The 19,864-nt window shown below is 34.3% G+C and overlaps 2 protein-coding genes and 1 long non-coding RNA gene across 4 annotated transcripts; 2 read left to right on the forward strand and 1 right to left on the reverse strand.

Annotated features, from left to right (window-relative positions):
* Positions 1-4,301: 4,301 nt before the first annotated feature.
* Positions 4,302-8,664, forward strand: LOC101738996 (uncharacterized). Its single transcript, XM_004931430.3, has 4 exons — positions 4,302-6,850; positions 7,102-7,341; positions 7,629-7,793; positions 8,388-8,664. The coding sequence occupies exons 1-4, from the start codon at positions 6,734-6,736 to the stop codon at positions 8,523-8,525; spliced, it is 660 nt and encodes a 219-aa protein (XP_004931487.1). The 5' UTR covers positions 4,302-6,733; the 3' UTR covers positions 8,526-8,664.
* Positions 8,387-11,737, reverse strand: LOC134199709 (uncharacterized). Its single transcript, XR_009974319.1, has 2 exons — positions 11,301-11,737; positions 8,387-10,981 (listed from the first exon to the last, which is right to left on the reverse strand). It is a non-coding gene; the product is annotated as an uncharacterized LOC134199709 (long non-coding RNA).
* Positions 11,738-11,882: 145 nt separating this feature from the next.
* On the forward strand, positions 11,883-19,610 carry LOC101738763 (E3 ubiquitin-protein ligase rnf146). Of its 2 annotated transcripts, XM_062671195.1 has the most exons (7): positions 11,883-12,509; positions 14,937-15,117; positions 15,205-15,290; positions 16,285-16,441; positions 17,039-17,230; positions 18,821-19,031; positions 19,463-19,610. In XM_062671195.1, exons 2-7 carry the CDS (start codon positions 15,114-15,116, stop codon positions 19,512-19,514), a joined length of 702 nt encoding a protein of 233 aa, XP_062527179.1. In that variant the 5' UTR covers positions 11,883-12,509; positions 14,937-15,113; the 3' UTR covers positions 19,515-19,610. The 2 variants fall into 2 exon arrangements, with proteins under 2 accessions (XP_062527179.1, XP_004931485.1); XM_004931428.5 differs by lacking the exon at positions 11,883-12,509 and having other exon boundaries at positions 14,790-15,117.
* Positions 19,611-19,864: the final 254 nt, after the last annotated feature.

The raw sequence follows: 19,864 nt of genomic DNA on the forward strand, positions 1-19,864 counted from the left end.
AAGATGGTACCTAGTCCGAAATATATAGAACTTATTATAGTCTTCTATTATAACTAGCGGCCCGCTCCGGCTCCGCTCGGTCCTTTAACAAAAATTTCAACGATATTTGACGTTGCTTTCTTTTTTTAAATAAAATAACACTTATTGCGGCATAACTATAATAGTTAGACATACGCTGTCGCGACACTTTTTGTAAATAATAATGTGTTCTACAATGTCGTAGTACATTATTTTATTTTATCATCAATAGATACTAGTGGTACATTATTTTATTCTATCATCAATCATAGTTTTCGCAGGGCACACGGTGTCAAGAATATTTTAGGTAATTTTTTTACACTTTGGATTACATTATTGGAGTTTTGGTAAGGATTCATATTTTTTTTCAAAAAAGATTATAACCTATGTCACTCGGGAATAGCGTAGCTTTCAAACAGTGAAAGAATTTTTCAAATCGGTTCAGTTTTTCCTCTTTATAATATTAGTATAAGATTAGTAATTTCATAATCAAGTAAATAGTTGATTCATATTCATATATTATGATAAATATTTATTGGCGCCTTCCGCTTGACAGCTTTCGGCGCAATAAAACTTTAATGTTATTTATGTTATATAATTCGATATTATTAAATAACAATTGTACGTCAATAATCAGCAGAATAATTAAGATAAACAATGTTTAATATTACCTATTATGTTTGTATTAAAATAGGTCAAGATAATTGTATAAATACCCTCAGACACAGCCCACTAAGTTTCTCGCCGGATCTTCTCAGTGGGTCGCGTTTCCGATCCGGTGGTAGATTCTGCGAAGCACGGCTCTTGTTAGGGTTCGTGTTAGCAAAGTCGTCAGGCTTGAGCCCCGTGAGCTCACCTACTAGTTAAGGTTACGCTGAAATAGCCTCTAAAGGCTCTTAGCTAGACAGGAAAAAAAAATCTGTTTCATTCGTATTTTACCCTTCGCTAGAAGTAACAGTGTTCTGTGATTCTACCAAATATATTAAGTGTATAATCTATGATTCTACCCGTCGCACAGTGGGTCGATACTATGATTTTAGTGACTTAGGCACCAACTTTGTTTTTTTACATTTTTCTTTATGTAGATAGATAGAGCTCGTTAATCTAAATAATAATTGTTTTAGGCAAAAATTACAAAAACTTTATAGTTTGGTCAGAAAAATGTGTTTTGTGATTTTTTTGTATGGAGCGGGTCACATTAAATTAAATTCCTGCTAAGTACCGCGAGGTCCCGCTTTGAAACTTTATTTTCCTTACACCTTGTCTAGTCTACTATCATTTGATGCTATGAACATGTGCATAAAGTTGCAACTCTGCCAAATAAATGGATCGAAAAAAATGAATAAATACATAGAATAAAAACCTTTATATTTTTTTTCGTAAGTGCTTTTAAGTTAAATTTGATATGGATTAGTAAGTAAAAGCACGTAATGATACCCATAATCACATAATACCTAACAACAATACATTTAGTAGGTCTCTAATTAAGCAATCTCTCTAAGTTTTATATATTTTGTTTCACCATTCGATCTTTGGGCCAGAAGACAAAAGAAGATTGTGTAAAATATCCTCATTAGTCGACGTTCTACTTATTTTTCTAGAAGAACAACTCTCTGTATATTTCGAAAATCTTTATTGAGAGCTTCCGCTGCCTCTTCCGAGAGCTTACCTATTCGAATGGCACCAAAGTTCTTCATTATTGTATATCACCGCCATGAGCCATCAATTTATGGATACTTAAAGGCATATAATACCAGGGATATAAATTAACATACAATTCTGCAGTATATCTACAAAATTCGGAAAAATTGGAAAGGTCCAGATGCAACAGTCTGAAGAATCACGTGAAACCTCTCCATTCAATCTTTACGTATTCCTGTTATGCGGGCTGTTCCTTCTGCATCCCTAAAAAATCTTCTGGCAGTATTGCCATCATTGGTTGTTCCTACTTCTTGCTTGACAACATCTATAAGTAAACCGCATTCCTTTTTAAACGCTTGCTGTATAGCGCTCTTTCTGATTGATATTTTTTCTTTGTCATCCCCCCTTGCAACCCCATTTCTTGAAGTCCAAACGATAAGAGGCAAACAAAAAAGTGTCATATAAAAAATAATCTCACAGGAAACTACATACGATGAAAAAATTATGAAGTAATAAAATTATATTTACCGATATGAAGTAAGCACTCCATGCATCTTATCCAGGCATGTAAAGATGGCATTCCATACTGGAATATTTCTTCATTATTTTCTCTTTGACAAGCAAGTGTCTCCAAAGAGCCCTGACAGTTTTGCTTTGCAAATATCACAGACAGCAGAAAATGTTTCTGACAAATATGAGGTTATTTTGCCGTCTGTCATCGTTAAGTGTAATTGATGATTCACTTCAACTTGTTTGATTTTTGATGGCTGAAGTCTTTCTATTTCTTCTGTTATGCTAGCTTTTATAATTGCCACTGTTGACTGCGTTTCTTTTGTAAATTTAAACATTATTGGATGGCGATAAAAAGTTGATTAGGGTAGATCGTTTTCCCAAACAACTGTTCCATCAAATTTCTGAAGCCTTATAGGAACTAGACTGACCATGAAAATAGATGAATCATCAAACTCTGTTTCAGTTTTCTGTTTATAATTACTTTGACCTGGGGTTCTATCAAAGCCTATTTGCTTATAAGCAATAGCTCTCTTGCTGAGTCCAAATCCGAAGTAATCACATCTAAAAGCCTATATAGCGCCAAGCTTAGTAATGCTTGCATTTTAATAGCAGCTCCTTCTTCAGTAATAATTACCTCGTCTTTCCCTGGATAACATTTGGTCTTTTCTTGCTTAATTTTATATTAAGAAGGGTATAAATCAAACCCATTTTCACTTGCTGCTTCTCTTAGGCTTATATACTGCCACTTACTTAATTTAAGTGAAACTAATAGTGCCTTATCGGGAGAATATGTACTACTTTTCACTTTACTTGTACTTAAACACTCCTTAACTTTTTTCTAAATCTTCGGGGTGATTTGACAAGTGGTTCATTATTTCTCCTATATCTTCATTTCCAGTGTTTCTCAAACTAGCAATTGTAGTAGCTTTCATTTCATCCGGGGATAACGAAAGCGATTGGTAAATTTGTTCAATGCGTCTTCGTTTTTGCCTGGATCCCAATTCTTCAAAAGGTTTTCGAGGTGTAAAAGTAGATGTCGAGGCTTCTGTAGTACATTTGAGGGTGGTACATTTCCAACATCTTCAGTATTAGAAATCTCATGCCTTTCCTGTGCAGTGTTGATAGCTTCAGGTATCATTCCTTCGAGCCAGTTTATTGCACCTTCTAACCAATCACATTTTTTTCTTATAAACTGTGCTAACATGCGACTACTTCGTTTTCATATTGCACTTATATTTGAACAAAAGTGCGTCCAGAATTTTTGGAGCTCAATACTTTTCTCTTCGGTCACGTTTATTTGATTTTGTAGGAATTGAAAGAGTTTTTTATTATCAGAAAGCGACTGTAGTTGCTCTCTTAAAATCATAAATAATTCTAAATTGTTAACAAAATTATTCATTATAACGGAAAAAGGAAGATCACAACGACAATCACGAGATGTTAGTAGTAGTACGAATAAATGAACACTAGTTAGTATATAATAAACATGGTCGCTTTATACTTCCAGAGACAAACAAATATTTACTATATTTTTTACTGCCCAGTAATGGCTGCTTAACTAGTTATCCTCATTAAATAATGTTAACTATCCTAATAATTAGAGAGATTGCTTAATTAGAGACCTACTAAATGTATTGTTGTTAGGTATTATGTGATTATGGGTATCATTACGTGCTTTTACTTACTAATCCATATCAAATTTAACTTAAAAGCACTTACGAAAAAAAATATAAAGGTTTTTATTCTATGTATTTATTCATTTTTTTCGATCCATTTATTTGGCAGAGTTGCAACTTTATGCACATGTTCATAGCATCAAATGATAGTAGACTAGACAAGATGTAAGGAAAATAAAGTTTCAAAGCGGGACCTCGCGGTACTTAGCAGGAATTTAATTTAATGTGACCCGCTCCATACAAAAAAATCACAAAACACATTTTTCTGACCAAACTATAAAGTTTTTGTAATTTTTGCCTAAAACAACTATTATTTAGATTAACGAGCTCTATCTATCTACATAAAGAAAAATGTAAAAAAACAAAGTTGGTGCCTAAGTCACTAAAATCATAGTATCGACCCACTGTGCGCCACCCTGATGATCCTTACAAGCGTAGTCACTTCAAGTTTTTTTTTTCATAATTAATTGTTTCGTTTCATTAAGTTAGGTACGGTACTTATGTGCAATTGTGTCATTCTGAATTTTATATTTTTTTACAATTATTCAATTAATCGTGTTTATAAATAAATTCAAAATGTTCTCAACTATTCAACTATCACTGTTACCCTTAATCTACGTGATCTTCTTAAAAAAATTGTCGATGCTCTGATTTGGCGATCATTTTGTTGGTACAACTTAATTTAAAAAAATCATAAATAATTTTAATTAAGGGGCATTGTAAATCGAATTGAATGACAATTTTTGACTTTTTTTCAAGAATCAATTGAATCGGCTTTTTTCTATTCAATTTAACTATATCAAATTACATATTTCCTTATGCCGGCCACTGACATGCGCGCAAATATTCGTACATTGTACGAATGTTTGCGCGCATGTGAAGGGCCGTCAAACATTAATTCGCAAACCTAGCGGCTGTGCAAATGGGTTCGGTACTCAATTTGCGAACCCGTTTGCGCTTCCTCCCACACTTGTTTACGAATGTCTCACGAATTTCTCCTTTTTAATTCGTCAATAGAACATTGAAGAGAAAAAGAGTTTTGAATTCTTTCCCAGACATCATTAACAGCCATGCTGTTTTTATGGGATTTCTTTTGATGAAGATACGCTACACAGTAGACGTCACGAACTATGAAAATGGCGTATAGTATACGTCCGTTACCTTCGCAATCGTCGGTGCAACTGGGCAAGCGAATGTGTGGGAGACTACGCGAAGGCTCGAGGTTCGCGCGCTTTGATGTCTGTTAAAAACCGACATAACTTGGAAAACCACGAATGTAGCGAAAACTTTGCATAATCATTTGCAAATGTCGTCCTACACTTGCGGGTTTGCGTATTCGTGCGCATGTGAGTGACCGGTGTTACATAACCCTCTAACTTACTTATCTTAAAGTATCAACTAGTCTAATTAAAAAAAAACCCGTGAAAGCACTATCTAATCTAAAAAAAGAAGACTAATAGCTAAATCCAACAGGTGATATAATATGTGAGTTTAATAAAGATTTGACTGATTCTGTGGTGCAGTATTTGGCGCCTCCGAATGTTGCGCCAAGGATCGTGTGTTCGATTCCCATATTTGGTAAACATTCGTATTATGAACAAGTTTGCTTGCTCTTTGTCTGAGTTGTTGTTATTGTCTATATATGTTTAAACTATAGCAGTCTTAGGTTCCTATAGTAAGTACATGGAATCCTAATTTCGAACTGGATGACTGTGAGTGACTTGTTCCCGGTTATTATTTATTTATTATTACTTGAATCGGTGATGAAGCAGTTACGTGGAGAAATTCATTGAAGTGAATCACTGAAGAAATCCAGTTCACGTTTTTTAACGCCAGATTTTAATTTATTGCGGCCTTAAAATTTAAAAAATGAAATGGCGCGTAATAGTCTTTCGTTTCATATTAAATAAATAAATCAAGTCCATTTCATTACATGACGTTATGGCATTTAATTGCAGAAGTTGATTTATCTGAATTAGTAATCAATTAGTGTGAAAATGAATGAAATTAAATGTAGTGAAATGAGACGAAAAGAAATAATATGTGACTTTTTGGCGAGAATGGTTTCGTTTGTTTATGGAGAGTCGGTAAGGAGCTTGTTGTCTGTGTTTTAAACAGGAATTTTTTTCGGCGAAAAACTATCTGTTAGGGTGGCGCCACCTTATTCAGCTTTATTTTCACATACTTGTGCACTTTCACAAATCGTTAATAAGCCATCATTAATACAAATATAAACTTAAATAATAAACACTGAATTAAATACATTAAAATAATAGACACGACTTCACTCTTCGCGTTCCCGCCAAAGTCAGTGATTGGTTTATTTTGATAATCTATGATTCACAGGGACTTGAAAGACTTGAATATTATTCAGGGACTTTTTGGCGGGAACGCGAGGAGTGAAGTTGTGTGATTTTTTTTTTCTATTTAGTGTTTCTTTAGGTTTAAATGTGTAAAAACGGTGGTTTATTGGCTGTTTAGTATCTGTGAAAGTGCACAATTTATGTGGGAAAATGAAACAAAGTCCCTATCTCGGTAAATGACCACAATTTTACTGAGATTTATACTTATACTTTCCGTTTTCATTTCATTTCATTTCTATCATTTTTCCTAAAAAAATGTTTTAATTAACATTAAAATAAGACCTGACCTAAAGGTCTTAGTTACCAGGTCATAAAGTTCCTTAAAAAAAAGAATATTATTCATAGAGTGCTTGGTCTCTTCGATACTTCGATATCAACTATTATTTATCGACTGGTAACACACAGCGTCTCCCGATTATTTCATGAAGTGAAGCACGAATATTGGCTTCCCCAAAAGTAAAATCCGATTAGCGTGGGTCTGTCTCGCTATCGTACTTTTTTCGTACAATACCCATAAAGAAAATGAGAAAACGTAAATCTTTAAAGTTAAACGAAGAAGATTCGGATGGGTCAGGGCAGGGCGCTGAACCAGAAGAATTTCAGGACTCTGGTGAAGATTGGACGCCGGACGCCGATTCGGTATGTTCCTTTGCTTCGTGTTTATTTTCCTACCAAATTACACTTACACGGTGTAATTGTGTCTGAAAAACGATGCCTAACATGATAATAAATAATAGTTAAGAATATGGACGCATCCATTGTAAGTCACCAATTCAGAGGTTATACAAATAAACCTATTGGGTATAAGATGTGTTTTCATTACAATCATAAATGTTAATAATATTTTCTTTGTAGGTAGGTACCTCATAATTATAAACTAATATTTCCAGAACGAACCTGCATCTCGTACTGGCAGAAAACGTGTATCAAAGGCACCGGTGAACAACACCAAAAAGAAACGTAAAAACTCATCATCTGAAGAAAGCGAGGGTGAAGGAGAAGAGGATGAAGAAGCCGAGGATGAAGAAGGGGAACTTGATGAAGAAGAAGGATCTGATGATGAGAAAAACGGATCCGATGGAAACAAATCTGATTCAAGTCAATCGAAAGATGTACCAAAGCATTTCCATGTAAGTTTTGATTTTGATGATTGGCTGGTCTGTCTGATTTTTGAGTATTTTTTCAATTCTCAGAGTGCATACATGTTTAATAGATATTATGTGAAAGTGAATTAGAACAGTCTTGTAAGAGAATCAAGTATGTTAGAGAAAGAAATATGAAACATTTGAAAAAAAAATGTACATGCCGTCAACCAGAGAAAGCCTGCAGATGTACTGGAATAAGAATATTTTAGAAATGGCACTAAAATATTAATTTAGAATGGTTATATTTTATCCATAATAATAACTTTTTTCAGTCAGGAAATTTTGTCTTGCTGAAATCAGATGTAAAATGGGATGGAGATACTGTAATATCAAAACTTGATGAACTGAACTTGTGGAAAATTGATGGCAAAGCATTATTACAGAAATTTATCCCAATGGAATCAAATGGAAGAGTTTTACACAAATGTACATGTGTGGTAAGTTAATTTAAATTTGGAAATTAATATATTTGTTATGTATAAAATAAACACAAAAATTTCTTTATTACATTACTTGAAATGAGCAAGTTAGTTCCATAGCTCACTTGAAATTAGATGGTTACCAAAGGAAATAGATGCAAAAATGTGAAGTCTACTGACATATATCATTGCTGTCCCAATTACTACAACAGGGATCCTTGACTTAGTTTGACCAATCAAGAGTTTGACATGCAAACTAGCACATAGACACAACCCACTGAGTTTCTTACTGAATTTTCTCAGTGGGTTGCAATTCTGATCCGGTAGTAGATTCAATGAAGCACTGCTCTTGCTAGGGCTAGCTAATTCTCTCAAGTTGAGCTCACCTACAGGTCCGTGTGAGGTTGGAATAGCCCCTTAGGCTACCAAAGATTAGGTAGGAAAAAAAAGCTTAATTTGATTTAAAATACATATTGGTGAGGATGCATGAAGATCATTTGTTTGTAATTATACATATCAGTACTTGTAAAACACACTAGAGTAATTGTAATAATTTTTGCGTAGTATCTAAAGTTAGGTTATTTAATTAATTAATTTATTTATTTATTTCAGTATTCTGGGTGGAATGTTGACAACCGTGACAATTATTACCCCATAACCGAAATACTGGATCGCAATCCACGCACAGACTCCAAGGAAATATGTGTAGCATTAGACTTAAATGATCTTATCAAAGTTAGAGACAAGTAAACTCAGGGTGTTTGATTTTTTACATAACACAATTAGATAAGTGAAAGTACCAAGTAAAAGTTTATTTTCTCAGGTCATCCCAGATTAATTTGTGTAACACAAATGTTTATAAGATGGGGAATAAATGTCTACAACTACATTACTTTTAATTTCACTATTTAATTTTATCAAATTAACATTACTCAATCTTAATTTTAAAATCTACTGACTCTACTGTTAATTGAGTATAGAAAATTGAATTGAACTCTATTGAAATGTTGAAACAGATGAATCTTTGATTTACCCACAAGTGCCTCATATTGTGACTGATATAGGTACTGATCAGAAATCAATCTGACAGATTGAACCTACTCTAAGAGTAAGAGTTGAGACTACTCTGAAATATTTTTTTTGTTTGAGCTGTCTATTTGCTATTCGCGTGAATAGTAAAATGACAGTATTTTATTAAACTATTTTATTATAAATGCAGTTAATAAGGCTAAGTATAACAATTTGAATGGAAAAAATTAAGCGAATAAATGAAACATCAAAAAATTTGCCCTGTACACAGAGATCTAAAATGATTGGATGAAGTGACGAAAGCTACGAATAATAAAACTATGGAACAGTAACTCGCCTTCAATGGCACTTTAGATTATGATTCCATTTACGCCTACAAATAAAATCAAATACAACGAACACTCACACTTTTTCATAAGCAAACGCTTGCACGCGATTAGTCGCGCCAAGAACACGGTTTGCAAGCGCCACCCGGTGCACCTTTATGACGATAATGTTATGCAGTAGTAATGAAATCATGAAATATTTTCTCGTTTTTTTTATTAAATGACTTTATTACTGCAATGAAAATAAATGCAGTTTATAAATTAGTACATGAGATGAAAAAATGAAAATTAAACTTAAAATCAATACTACCATTTTTGAAGCGTAATTACTTTTCTATAGTTTTATTATTCGTAGGTCGAAAGAGATACTGAGATATTGTGCGAAAGTATTTTGAAGGCGTATAGTGCAATATCATTGATCCCTGCATGACAAATTAAAACACACCGCAGAGGGCTTATGACTATGAATGTTTGCCAAGAAGACAGATTCTTTATTATTTTGTTTGGCAAATATGATTTGATAAATGAAATAATTTGATTGCTAATCTTACTAATCACCATATCTATCAAATGTGTAAAAATGACGTCAACATTTTTTCTTCTGATGCTGATACAGTTGAAGCTTGTGGTCCATTTTATCATCACTTTTAATTCCCCATTTAGTTTTTTGAGGTATGTGGATATTCATATCAACTTTTGGTTTTTAAGGAAAAACACCAATGTCTTGCCTAATGGTTCAATATAATGAAATTTTGTTGGTAATGGTCCTAAAACTACATATTATTATGTCCTACTATGTTCTAACATTTAAATGAGATTTCGTTTTTTGTATCAAAACAAAAATCTTATTCAGTTCTGCGTTGCCTAATAATAATCATTTTATTTACTGTAGTGAATGCATATTTCTTAGTTCAATATTTACTCAGTGTCTTTATATAGCTTTATACCGAAGCTGCTCCGTAATTTTAACAGTAGTCTGGTCAGTAGTCTGGTCAATCGAATGGCTTAGACATTTTTGGCGGCCCACCGATGGTCTTAATTTTAGTTACGTATAATTTAGATTTGTGCAATATTATGAAATGTAAATGTTGTTTTTAAAATAATAAAACAGAGCATCTTTGTGCCAAATAAAGAAATAAAACTATGTAGATATTTAAAATGAATATGTATGGTATTAAATTTAATAATAACGAAGGTAAGTACCTATAACACACACATCACAATGTGATTTCTGACATTTAGTCCGTTGTTATTGTTGTTAGGTGTACAGTAAGTTATTGTGATACTGCCTATTGCGTCGATTGACCGAGTTTCTCAACCGACTGCGGAATCTGTTAGGCCCTAGGAGGGTATTGGCGATTTGTTACCAAATACGCCCTATCATTAGAGTTCGCTTACCCATACTCCCTTCATGCTAAAATATACCCAAAAGTATCCAAAAAGAAAACTACAACTCGTTAAATTAAAGGCTATTCAAACAAAAAAGCTCATGATTCAGTTTGCGTAGATTGATGAATATGCACTAGGTTTTGTGCGGGAAGGAGCCTAGGCGTGGGGCGGCGTGGTAAGCCGCGTTCCCCCGACCGCTCCGGGGGAAGGTGTAGCGCGGCGCCATCAATGCGGGGGCTCTTGGCCCGTCGACCGAGGGAACCGGCGGTCGTGTCGCTGGCGGCGGCCGGCCCGGCGTCTAGGGGACCGCGGGATGGATGTAATATGCTCTGCGTAAACCCTGTCCCGCCGTCTCAATAGCTCCGACTGGGTTCCCACCCGGTCCGGGGTAGGGCGCTGGCTGTGAGCGGCAGGAGTTTTTAGTGAGGTTCAAGGGGTATGCGGGGATCCGGCGATTTTCTCCTGTAGAAAAAAAAAAAACAAGGAGATCCTTATTTAGGGTTTGTCCGAAAAAAATATTCACGGTAGTCCTAAATCGGTTCTAAATCTATTAAAAAAAATTCATGTCAAGTTATAGCTCTTAATTGAAATTTTAACCCGGCCCCTCCGATACCCAAAATTTTAAATGGAAATAGGGAAAAAATCTGTTATTACTTTGGAATTTTTTACGTCAATAACGGATGAACAGATCATGTCGGCAAACAATAATTCTTGTAGAAAATTTTACGCTCTACAAAAAAGGTATTTTATGATTTTATTTAACTATTCTAATTGTACATACATGTACTCGGCATCAAGAAGTGTCTCTCTTCCCTTGTTCAAGGTCGCATTCTCACTTTCTTCGGACATGTGTCGCGACGGAGTGACGACTCAGTTGAGCGACTTGTGGTGCAGGGGTAGAGAACCGCGCGGTAGATCACCGTTATCATATTAAGTGTATAATCTATAACCGTTATGATGGACCGACCAAATAAAGGTAGTTCTAAACGGTCCCGTCAACGAGTGCACAAAAAGAGCCGCGGTACGCGAGGAATGGTGACGTCTTGTGAACTGCACAACCACCCGAAATTATGACCACGACTACTTTGCCAAGAGTTCAAACGACAGAAAAATGGTGGTTAGGTACTGAGAGACTAACCTGTACACGATGAGTGGCTATAATCACCGACTGAAAAATACCGCAATACTATGGGTGATGTCCACACTTTCAGCACGGACTCAGTTTCCTTTGCAGCGAAGCCTTCCGTTTAATATCTTTGTAAGCTCACAAATGCGGGAAAATAAAACAAAGCCACTGGACGTAGCCTCTCGGGATCTTCCAAAAAGTCCACTGAAAAAATCTCAGTATATGACCACCATTTTACTGAGATATATTTTCATCCCATATCACCTTATCTCATTTTATTTTATTTCATCCCAGTTGATTAATGTCTTAAATTGATCATCTTAGATGGGTGGACGAGTTCACAGCCCACCTGGTGTTAAGTGGTTACTGGAGCCCATAGACATCTACAACGTAAATGTGCCACCCACCTTTAGATATAAGTTGTAAGGTCTCAGTATAGTTACAACGGCTGCCCAGTGTATAATCTATGGGCTGCCCCCCCCTTCAAACCGAAACGCATTACTGCGCAGCAGAAATAGGCAGGGCGGTGGTACCTAGCCGCGCGGACTCACAACAGGTCCTACCACCAGTAATTACGCAAATTATAATTTTGCGGGTTTCACTTTTATTACACGATGTTATTCCTTCACCGTGGAAGTGAATCGTGAACATTTGTTGAGTACGTATTTCATTAGAAAAATTTGTACCCGCCTGCGGGATTCGAACACTGGTCCATCGTTCAACACGAATGTACCGGACGTCTTATCTTTTAGGCCACGACGACTTCAAAAATTTACCAATTTAGATACCAGGTCATAAAATCCTTAAAAAAATAGTCTCCATAGATAATACACATCATATTTCACAGAGAAGTCAGTCCTGTCAGTCCCATACATAGATTATACACTTAATATATTCCATACAATAAAATATAAAATAGATAGATAGATAGATAGACACCATGGAGTTAATAAGTACCTACAACTGGAGTGCTGTCTAATGCCGAGAAATCGGTCTCGAAAGAGAATACTTTTTGGTCGCGGTGTCCTTGTCTAATGTGGTGACCATATAAAATTTATTTATAGGACAAAATTATACACATGCATCAGTTTTGAATTTACCTTAAGTAATTCTGTGTAGCCCTATGTAAATACAAAACACATGCTTGCAACAGTTTATTTATGTAAATTCAATTCTAAACATTGCTTCGTCGTCATGGTGACTTTTTCTCGACGTTTTTTTTTTGGAAATTGCTGCGTTGTCGAAAATCTAGCACTGAGTTTTATTACAAACATTATTACCTCAGTTCTATTACTTAAACTTCCTCAAACTCATGTTTAACGTCCGAATATTCAACCGCGACTTAAATATTATGTTGAACTTAATTACGCAATTCCTACTTTAATGTACTGGCTAAGTGGGCCGTGCAAATTAATATTTGACACTGCAACACACATGGTCTGCGCGTATCGGGTGCTCTTTTCCTACATTCACATCTTCAATTGATTTAAAATTGCTTGTATTTTTACTTCTGTGCTATTTTCATGACACGTGTATAATATTAAGTCTACTAGTTACATTTTAGGAAATAAAATACAATGGGTAATAAAATGAAATGAACTGAAATTCATTTATTTGTTATATGTAGACAATTAAATAACTCTTAAATGACAAGTCAATACACATAACACAATACACATAGTACTTGATCTCTATTTACAAAATATTGATTATATTATTATTATTAAGTTCAGTTAATTTGCTGTAGTCTTATAATATAATATTTCCTATATTTTATGCAAATTCTTTTTTTTCAACGAAATACATAATTTATTTTAATCAATATCTAAGTGGACCATGAGTATCATTAAAATTTCGCAATTTAAATTTCAATTCAATTAAAAATCGCCGTTTTTCTTTAATAAATCTAAAATCGACTTTATATTTACAATCACTATTTCGCGACTTTTAAGTTTTTGTTTCAAAACCTTAGCATCTTGTCGTAATTTTGCTTTTCTCGGGGTATTTTTTATTTCTTGCGTTTGAATACTAGATTCCTCTTGTTTGACCTTTACATAGGACATTTTCCAGAAATTCCAACGTCATATTTACTAGAAGATCCTCCTCGTTCGCTTAACGTCAGGCAAATGATATACATGCTTGCGTGCGACGTTATTCAATACAATAAAAAAAGTTCAAAAAATACCACGTGATGGCTCTTGTAATATGAAAAATACATTGCAAAATTATAGTTTTTCACGATTGTTTTTTCAAATTTCGTATATGACATAGATTAAGTACAATTTACAAGACAAATGGTATTAAATATTATAATGAGAAAAAATATCTCACATTTTAAAAATATATGCTCACACTAGTAAAAATTTATCAATGAATGTGACATATGGAAGGATATTCCACAAACTGGAGATGATTCTCGCTTACAACCACTTACAATACAAGTGTTCACCATGATTACACGGAAACTTTCACGATTTTCGAAAAAAAACAAGCCACAAGCTGTATCAGTGCCCTTTTAACTTCGAACTACAAACGTAAATAGACGCCATTTTTCTTTTGATCCATTCATAGCTCTTTTTCGGTGATGCCAACAATTAATCTGGCTTCCCACCAAATTCAACATGTAAACCATTAGAAATCTACGTACCTACCGTTAAATTTTCCATTAAACAGAGTTCTTACTATTATAGAACAATAATTATTTTGTTAATGAGTTTTATTAATATATGATGTTCTATTAAAAATCAATATATATATCATATAATCAATATTTCTTATATAATTTATTTTAATAAATTGTCATCATCAGAAACTAATTTCACCATAACTTTGTACGTTTCTTTTGAACCAATTTAATTTTTGACGTTGATGGAAATTCTAAATTGTCGCAACATTTTCTAGTTAAGTAAAAGTCACATCGTTTAAATAATATTATTTATATATATTATTCTCATAAAATGTTTAAAATCCTGTAAAGTGGATTGATTTTAACCTTTTCGATAATTTTCAACAACGCCCAAGCTACTAAAAAATCCACTAACCACTAAAAGCCATTTTTGATAAATAAGACAGGGGTCCAAATTACGAGATTTTGTGGAAAATCCTCTAAGCTAGCAACACTGCTTTTTGTTTGTAAAATGTACGAGAGGGACACCACCACTTAATAATCATTCTCTTTTCAGACCGTTTTTCCTTACATCTTTTGCTATTTAAAAATAAACTTTATGCCATAGAGATAAAGTATATTTTTAGTTTTTATGTCAAACGAAGTAAGCACTCCAGTTAGAATAGTAACTCCATGATAGACACATAATATTCGTCCGTATCCAGCCAAAGTTAATTTGAAACGTTAGAAAATTATGAAAAACTACAAAACTACACACATATTTAAGTAATTTGGAAATGGGTAGATAAGTATGAGATAATTTATGTGTACTCAAGCATGCTGTATTAATTTTCTCACATAATATGGGTAAGTCATGTTTTAAGAAAAGTTGATGTGGTGGTAATTAATATGATTCGTCGAAAATATTTATCAAAATTATTTCCTGATTCACAGAATATGATTGTGCTGTTTGCTTGCAAAAATGTCAACATCCAACAAAACTATCCTGCGGTCATGTTTTCTGTTTTCTTTGTGTGAAGGTTTGAAATATTTTGTTATTTTTTTTAAATAAACGAAATATAGCCCTGTAGTTTTAGTATTTGTTAATTATTGTTTTTCTATAATGTTGGATGGGCTCATGGCCAACCTAGAACCATGCTGATCATTTCGGAGTGCATAGACATCACAATAATTTGAGTGCAGCCCCCAATTTAAGACTTTAGGCCAGACTTTGAATTTGTATAACGGCTGTTCCACCTTCCAAGTCACTGCTTCGGGATGGAAATGGGCAGAGGATGTTGCCAAGGTGTTGAATTTTTTGTGATGTAAAGGATAAGACATTGGGCTTACACAAATCCTGCTAGCAGATACTAAATTACTTTGTATATAACACATTAACAGTAGGTAGTTGTTTGGCTGTACCTCTGGGATTACTGATGGCCAAGAGCGGCAGTCAATTAAGCTGTGTGCTAGTCAGCCTACAATAAACAAAAATTCATGATTAAGAAATAAAATTGTATAATAAAAAGCAGACAAGAAAAAAACAATATATATTTGCTTTATTATTGGTAGTAAGGCATCTTGTGAGCTTGTATAAGTAATTACCACCAACCTTTCACAATCTTCATTCACCATGAAGTAATGCATTCTGGGGACAGCCATTAAACTAAATAATTATGTATAGTAAGAATGCCAATGGATAATTGTAGTAAATAATAACTAATAATAATAATACTTACCTAAGGTCTCATACCCACTTAGTGTGATACTTCATCATCAGTCATAGCAATAAAAAAAACTTACACATACAGACTTACAATACCACAAATTTTAAATAAAATATACACTATCTGAGTCCTACATCACTGAAGTTAATAATTAACAGTGGTAAGCTTTTGGAAAATGTGGTACCTGTGAGAGGTTCTAGTCCTATCACTAACTATATATACAGTTATGTAAGTAAGTATAAGTCTATCAAATTAAGCCTCAGACATCCTTGAACAAGAGATAATTGTGACATATAACAATCCTTAGGGTGTAGCTCATCAAAGCAGAAAATGTGCAATGTGTCGCACAGAAATTCCTTTAGACTACTTTGAAAACCCTGTTCTATTGGACAAGTCTAATCTTCAGTATGCTGCCAATGTTGATGGAGTAGAAGGATTCCAATGGTATTATGAAGGAAGAAATGGTAAGTAATATTTAGAAGAAATGGTAAGTTTTAGAAGTTGTTGTGGTCTAAAGGATAAGATGTCCGGTGCGTTCGTGTTTAGCCTTGCACCGGTGTTCAGATCCCAGGCGGGTACCAATTTTTCTAATGAAATACGTACTTATCAAATGTTCACAATTGACTTCCAGGTGAAGGAATAATATCGTGTAATAAAAATCAAACCAGCAAAATTATAATTTGCATAATTACTAGTGGTAGGTCCCTCTTGTGAGTCCGCACGGGTAGATGCCGCCACCCTGTTTCTGCCGTGAAGCAGTAATGCGTTTCGGTTTGAAGGGTGGGGCAGTAACTACTGAAACCTTAGAACTCATATCTCAAGATGGGTGTCGGCGTTTACGTTGTAGATGTCTATGGGCTCCGGTAACCACTTAACACCAGGTGGGCTGTGAGCTTGTCCACCCATCTATGCAATAAAGAAAAAGAAATAAATAGTAATATAAAACATTATGAATGGAAAATAAAGAACTAAAATCTAAACTACAGCAAACTAACTTAATTTACTTCTAACTTTATATGCTGAGTAAAATGAAAATAATGCAAAAAGTAGATTTTGTTTAGGTTGGTGGAAATATGATGAGCGTAGCAACTCTGAATTAGAAAATGCCTTCAATAATGGAGAATCAGAGTGTACTTTACTACTGGCTGGGACTTTGTACATTGTTGACTTCCAAGCAATGACTCAATTCCGTAGAAGTGATCATACTCGCAGGCGGCGGGTGCAAAGGGATACCCCACGGTTACCTGCCAAAGGTAATTTTTTTTGTACATATCGAGGGGTGATGGGCTATTTGGTTTAAGCGAAATCTCGCTTAATACGCGACATTTATCTTTGTAATTAAAGGTGCGTTTTATTTGGTCTTAGCATCAACAATTCTGTATTGTTAATTGAACTTTAAGTTTATTCCATTAAAATAGATAAAGAAGCGTGTTTGTTTTGATATTTTTTCCAATTTTTAAACGTAAAATGGCTCTTCTGTTAACCCGCAAAATGTCGCTTAAACAAAATAGCCTTTTATACGTATTATGTTTAAGCTAAAATATGATATACTAGCGGCCCGCTCCGGCTCCGCTCGGGTCTTTAACAAAAATTTCAACGACGTTGTTTTATTTTTTAAAATAAAAGAACACTTATTGCGGCATAACTATAATAGTTAGACATATGCTGACGCGACACTTTTTGTAAATAATAATGTGTTCTAGAAAGTCGTAGTACATTATTTTATTCTATCATCAGTAGTTTTTCGCAGGGCACGCGATTTAAAGAATATTTTCGGTATTTTTTTTACACCTTGGGTTATATTGTTGGAGTTTTAGTAAGGATTCCTAATATTTTCAAAAAAGATTATAGCCTATGTTACTCGGGAATAGTGTAGATTCCAAACAGTGAAATAATTTTTCAAATCGGTTCAGTAGTTTCGGAGCCTATTCAATACAAACAAACAAACAAATCTTTCCTCTTTATAATATTAGTATAGATAGTATAGATAAAAATATACAGCAGGTTAGTAGAGGACGTCTGAATCTGGGTAACAATACTTAATTTAGCCTAGGGTAATTTTTACTTACAGCTGACATGGCCTATGTGGACTCCTCCCTTGGTAAAACATGGACCCGCGCAATTTTCTTTTCGATAGCATTTTTACCATTCTAACTCCAACTAAAAAATTATAATCTATAAGTCATAGAACGAAAAAAAAAAGAGACTTATCGGCGGGTATTCCAGATTAAATCTGGATTTCAGAAATGTTAGTTATGTAGACTTTAGTTACCTTTACGCCGTATTTTACCTTATGACACTGCAGCCTGCTCTGCTTTTCTTGACGAGGCTACAGATATCATATTATAAGCTGAGTATGTTCCAAAAACTTCTATTTATATATTTGTATAATGTGTGCAATACCGAAACACCCAGACGAACTGGTTTGACTGAAATAGCCAAAGTGATTGTTCAGAGAAAGTGGAAGTGGGCCAGCCACATATGCCGTCACACTAATAATCGGTAGAGCATAAAAGTACTAGAGACAACCAGTGAGGTGGACCGACAACCTCGCCAAAATAGCTGGTAAGGACTGGTTGCGAAAAGCAATAGACCAAAACCAATGGAGTGAATATGAAGAGACTTACACTCAGCATTGAGTGAGTACACATGTTGAAGAAGAAGGCAGAAGTGTTTTCGTGGTGCTATCACAGCAAATTCAGGCGCTCTTTATTACCTCACGTCATTATAATATCGTAAGAATATTTAGCAATTATTGGCGCGAAAATGAGAAAAGCGAAAATTTCAATTGTATTATGTACATTTAAATATTATAATTTCTTTATTTTATTTTATTATTTTAGGAATAGCCGGTATAAGAACAAATATTAATCAAGTGCCAATTGAAATAAAAGATGAAACTGAAGATAATGTCAACGAAAATCATGATAATGCAGAAACTGAAATTATAATAACAGATAATGTGCAAAATAGTAATGGATCTGAACACATTTTGAATCAAAACGTGTCATCAGTTCAATCTGAGGATATTGATGATGTCGTTTCACGAATCAGGTAATTAATTATTTATAAAAGAATCTGGATGATGGATCTGACAATAGGTATATGTTTTGGGTGACGGCAGCTTTCCGTTGCCCGGTCGCCTGAATTGGATATGTAATTGGTGGCGGCTACGATAACAGGGTTATTGTGAAGCGCCGCTTTTTCAAAGTAGTGGCGCTTACAACAACGCTGAAATGTCGGGAACTCGTGAAATCGAACCCGGTAAATAATAGTGTTTATAATTTAGAGAAAATTTACACAAAGACTGCTTGTAACTTGAAACATAGATTGATCCGTGAAAAACCTGATAAATCTGCTTTAATAAATAAATATTTGTGTGTCCGTTCATTTATGGACCAGAGCACGAGCAACTCTTATCTGAATAACAATATGGGTAAAACCGTGCGTCACAACTAGTACAATAATCTTTGTTCTTGTTTCAGTACTTTAGATCTCAATAATGCTGATTCAAACGGTCTAATTGATGAAAGTTGAATGAAGATTTCTAAATTACATCTTAAGTAATTGGAAGTGTTAAATGTGGCTAAATATTTATTTTCCTTTACGTAATTAAAGTTATTTAAAATATTATTTTGTTCTTTTATTAATATATTTGTACCCTCAAAAAACATTGAAAGGGAGGGTAGAACAGGAAAGATTTGTTGAAACACCACAAACAGCAAACAACAATAAATAGTATGCCTAAAACTATTCGTGTGCAACAAATGTCGATAATACTCTTAAGTTTTAGTACTGCGAGTACATACAATGAACAGTTCATGCTGCCTACTGGTCATCCAGCCTCTGACAATTATGCTCCCTCACCGTTTTACCATAGATATTAC

This window comes from Bombyx mori, chromosome 11, assembly GCF_030269925.1.
Source record: "Bombyx mori chromosome 11, ASM3026992v2".
NCBI classification, from domain to species: Eukaryota; Metazoa; Arthropoda; class Insecta; order Lepidoptera; family Bombycidae; genus Bombyx; species Bombyx mori.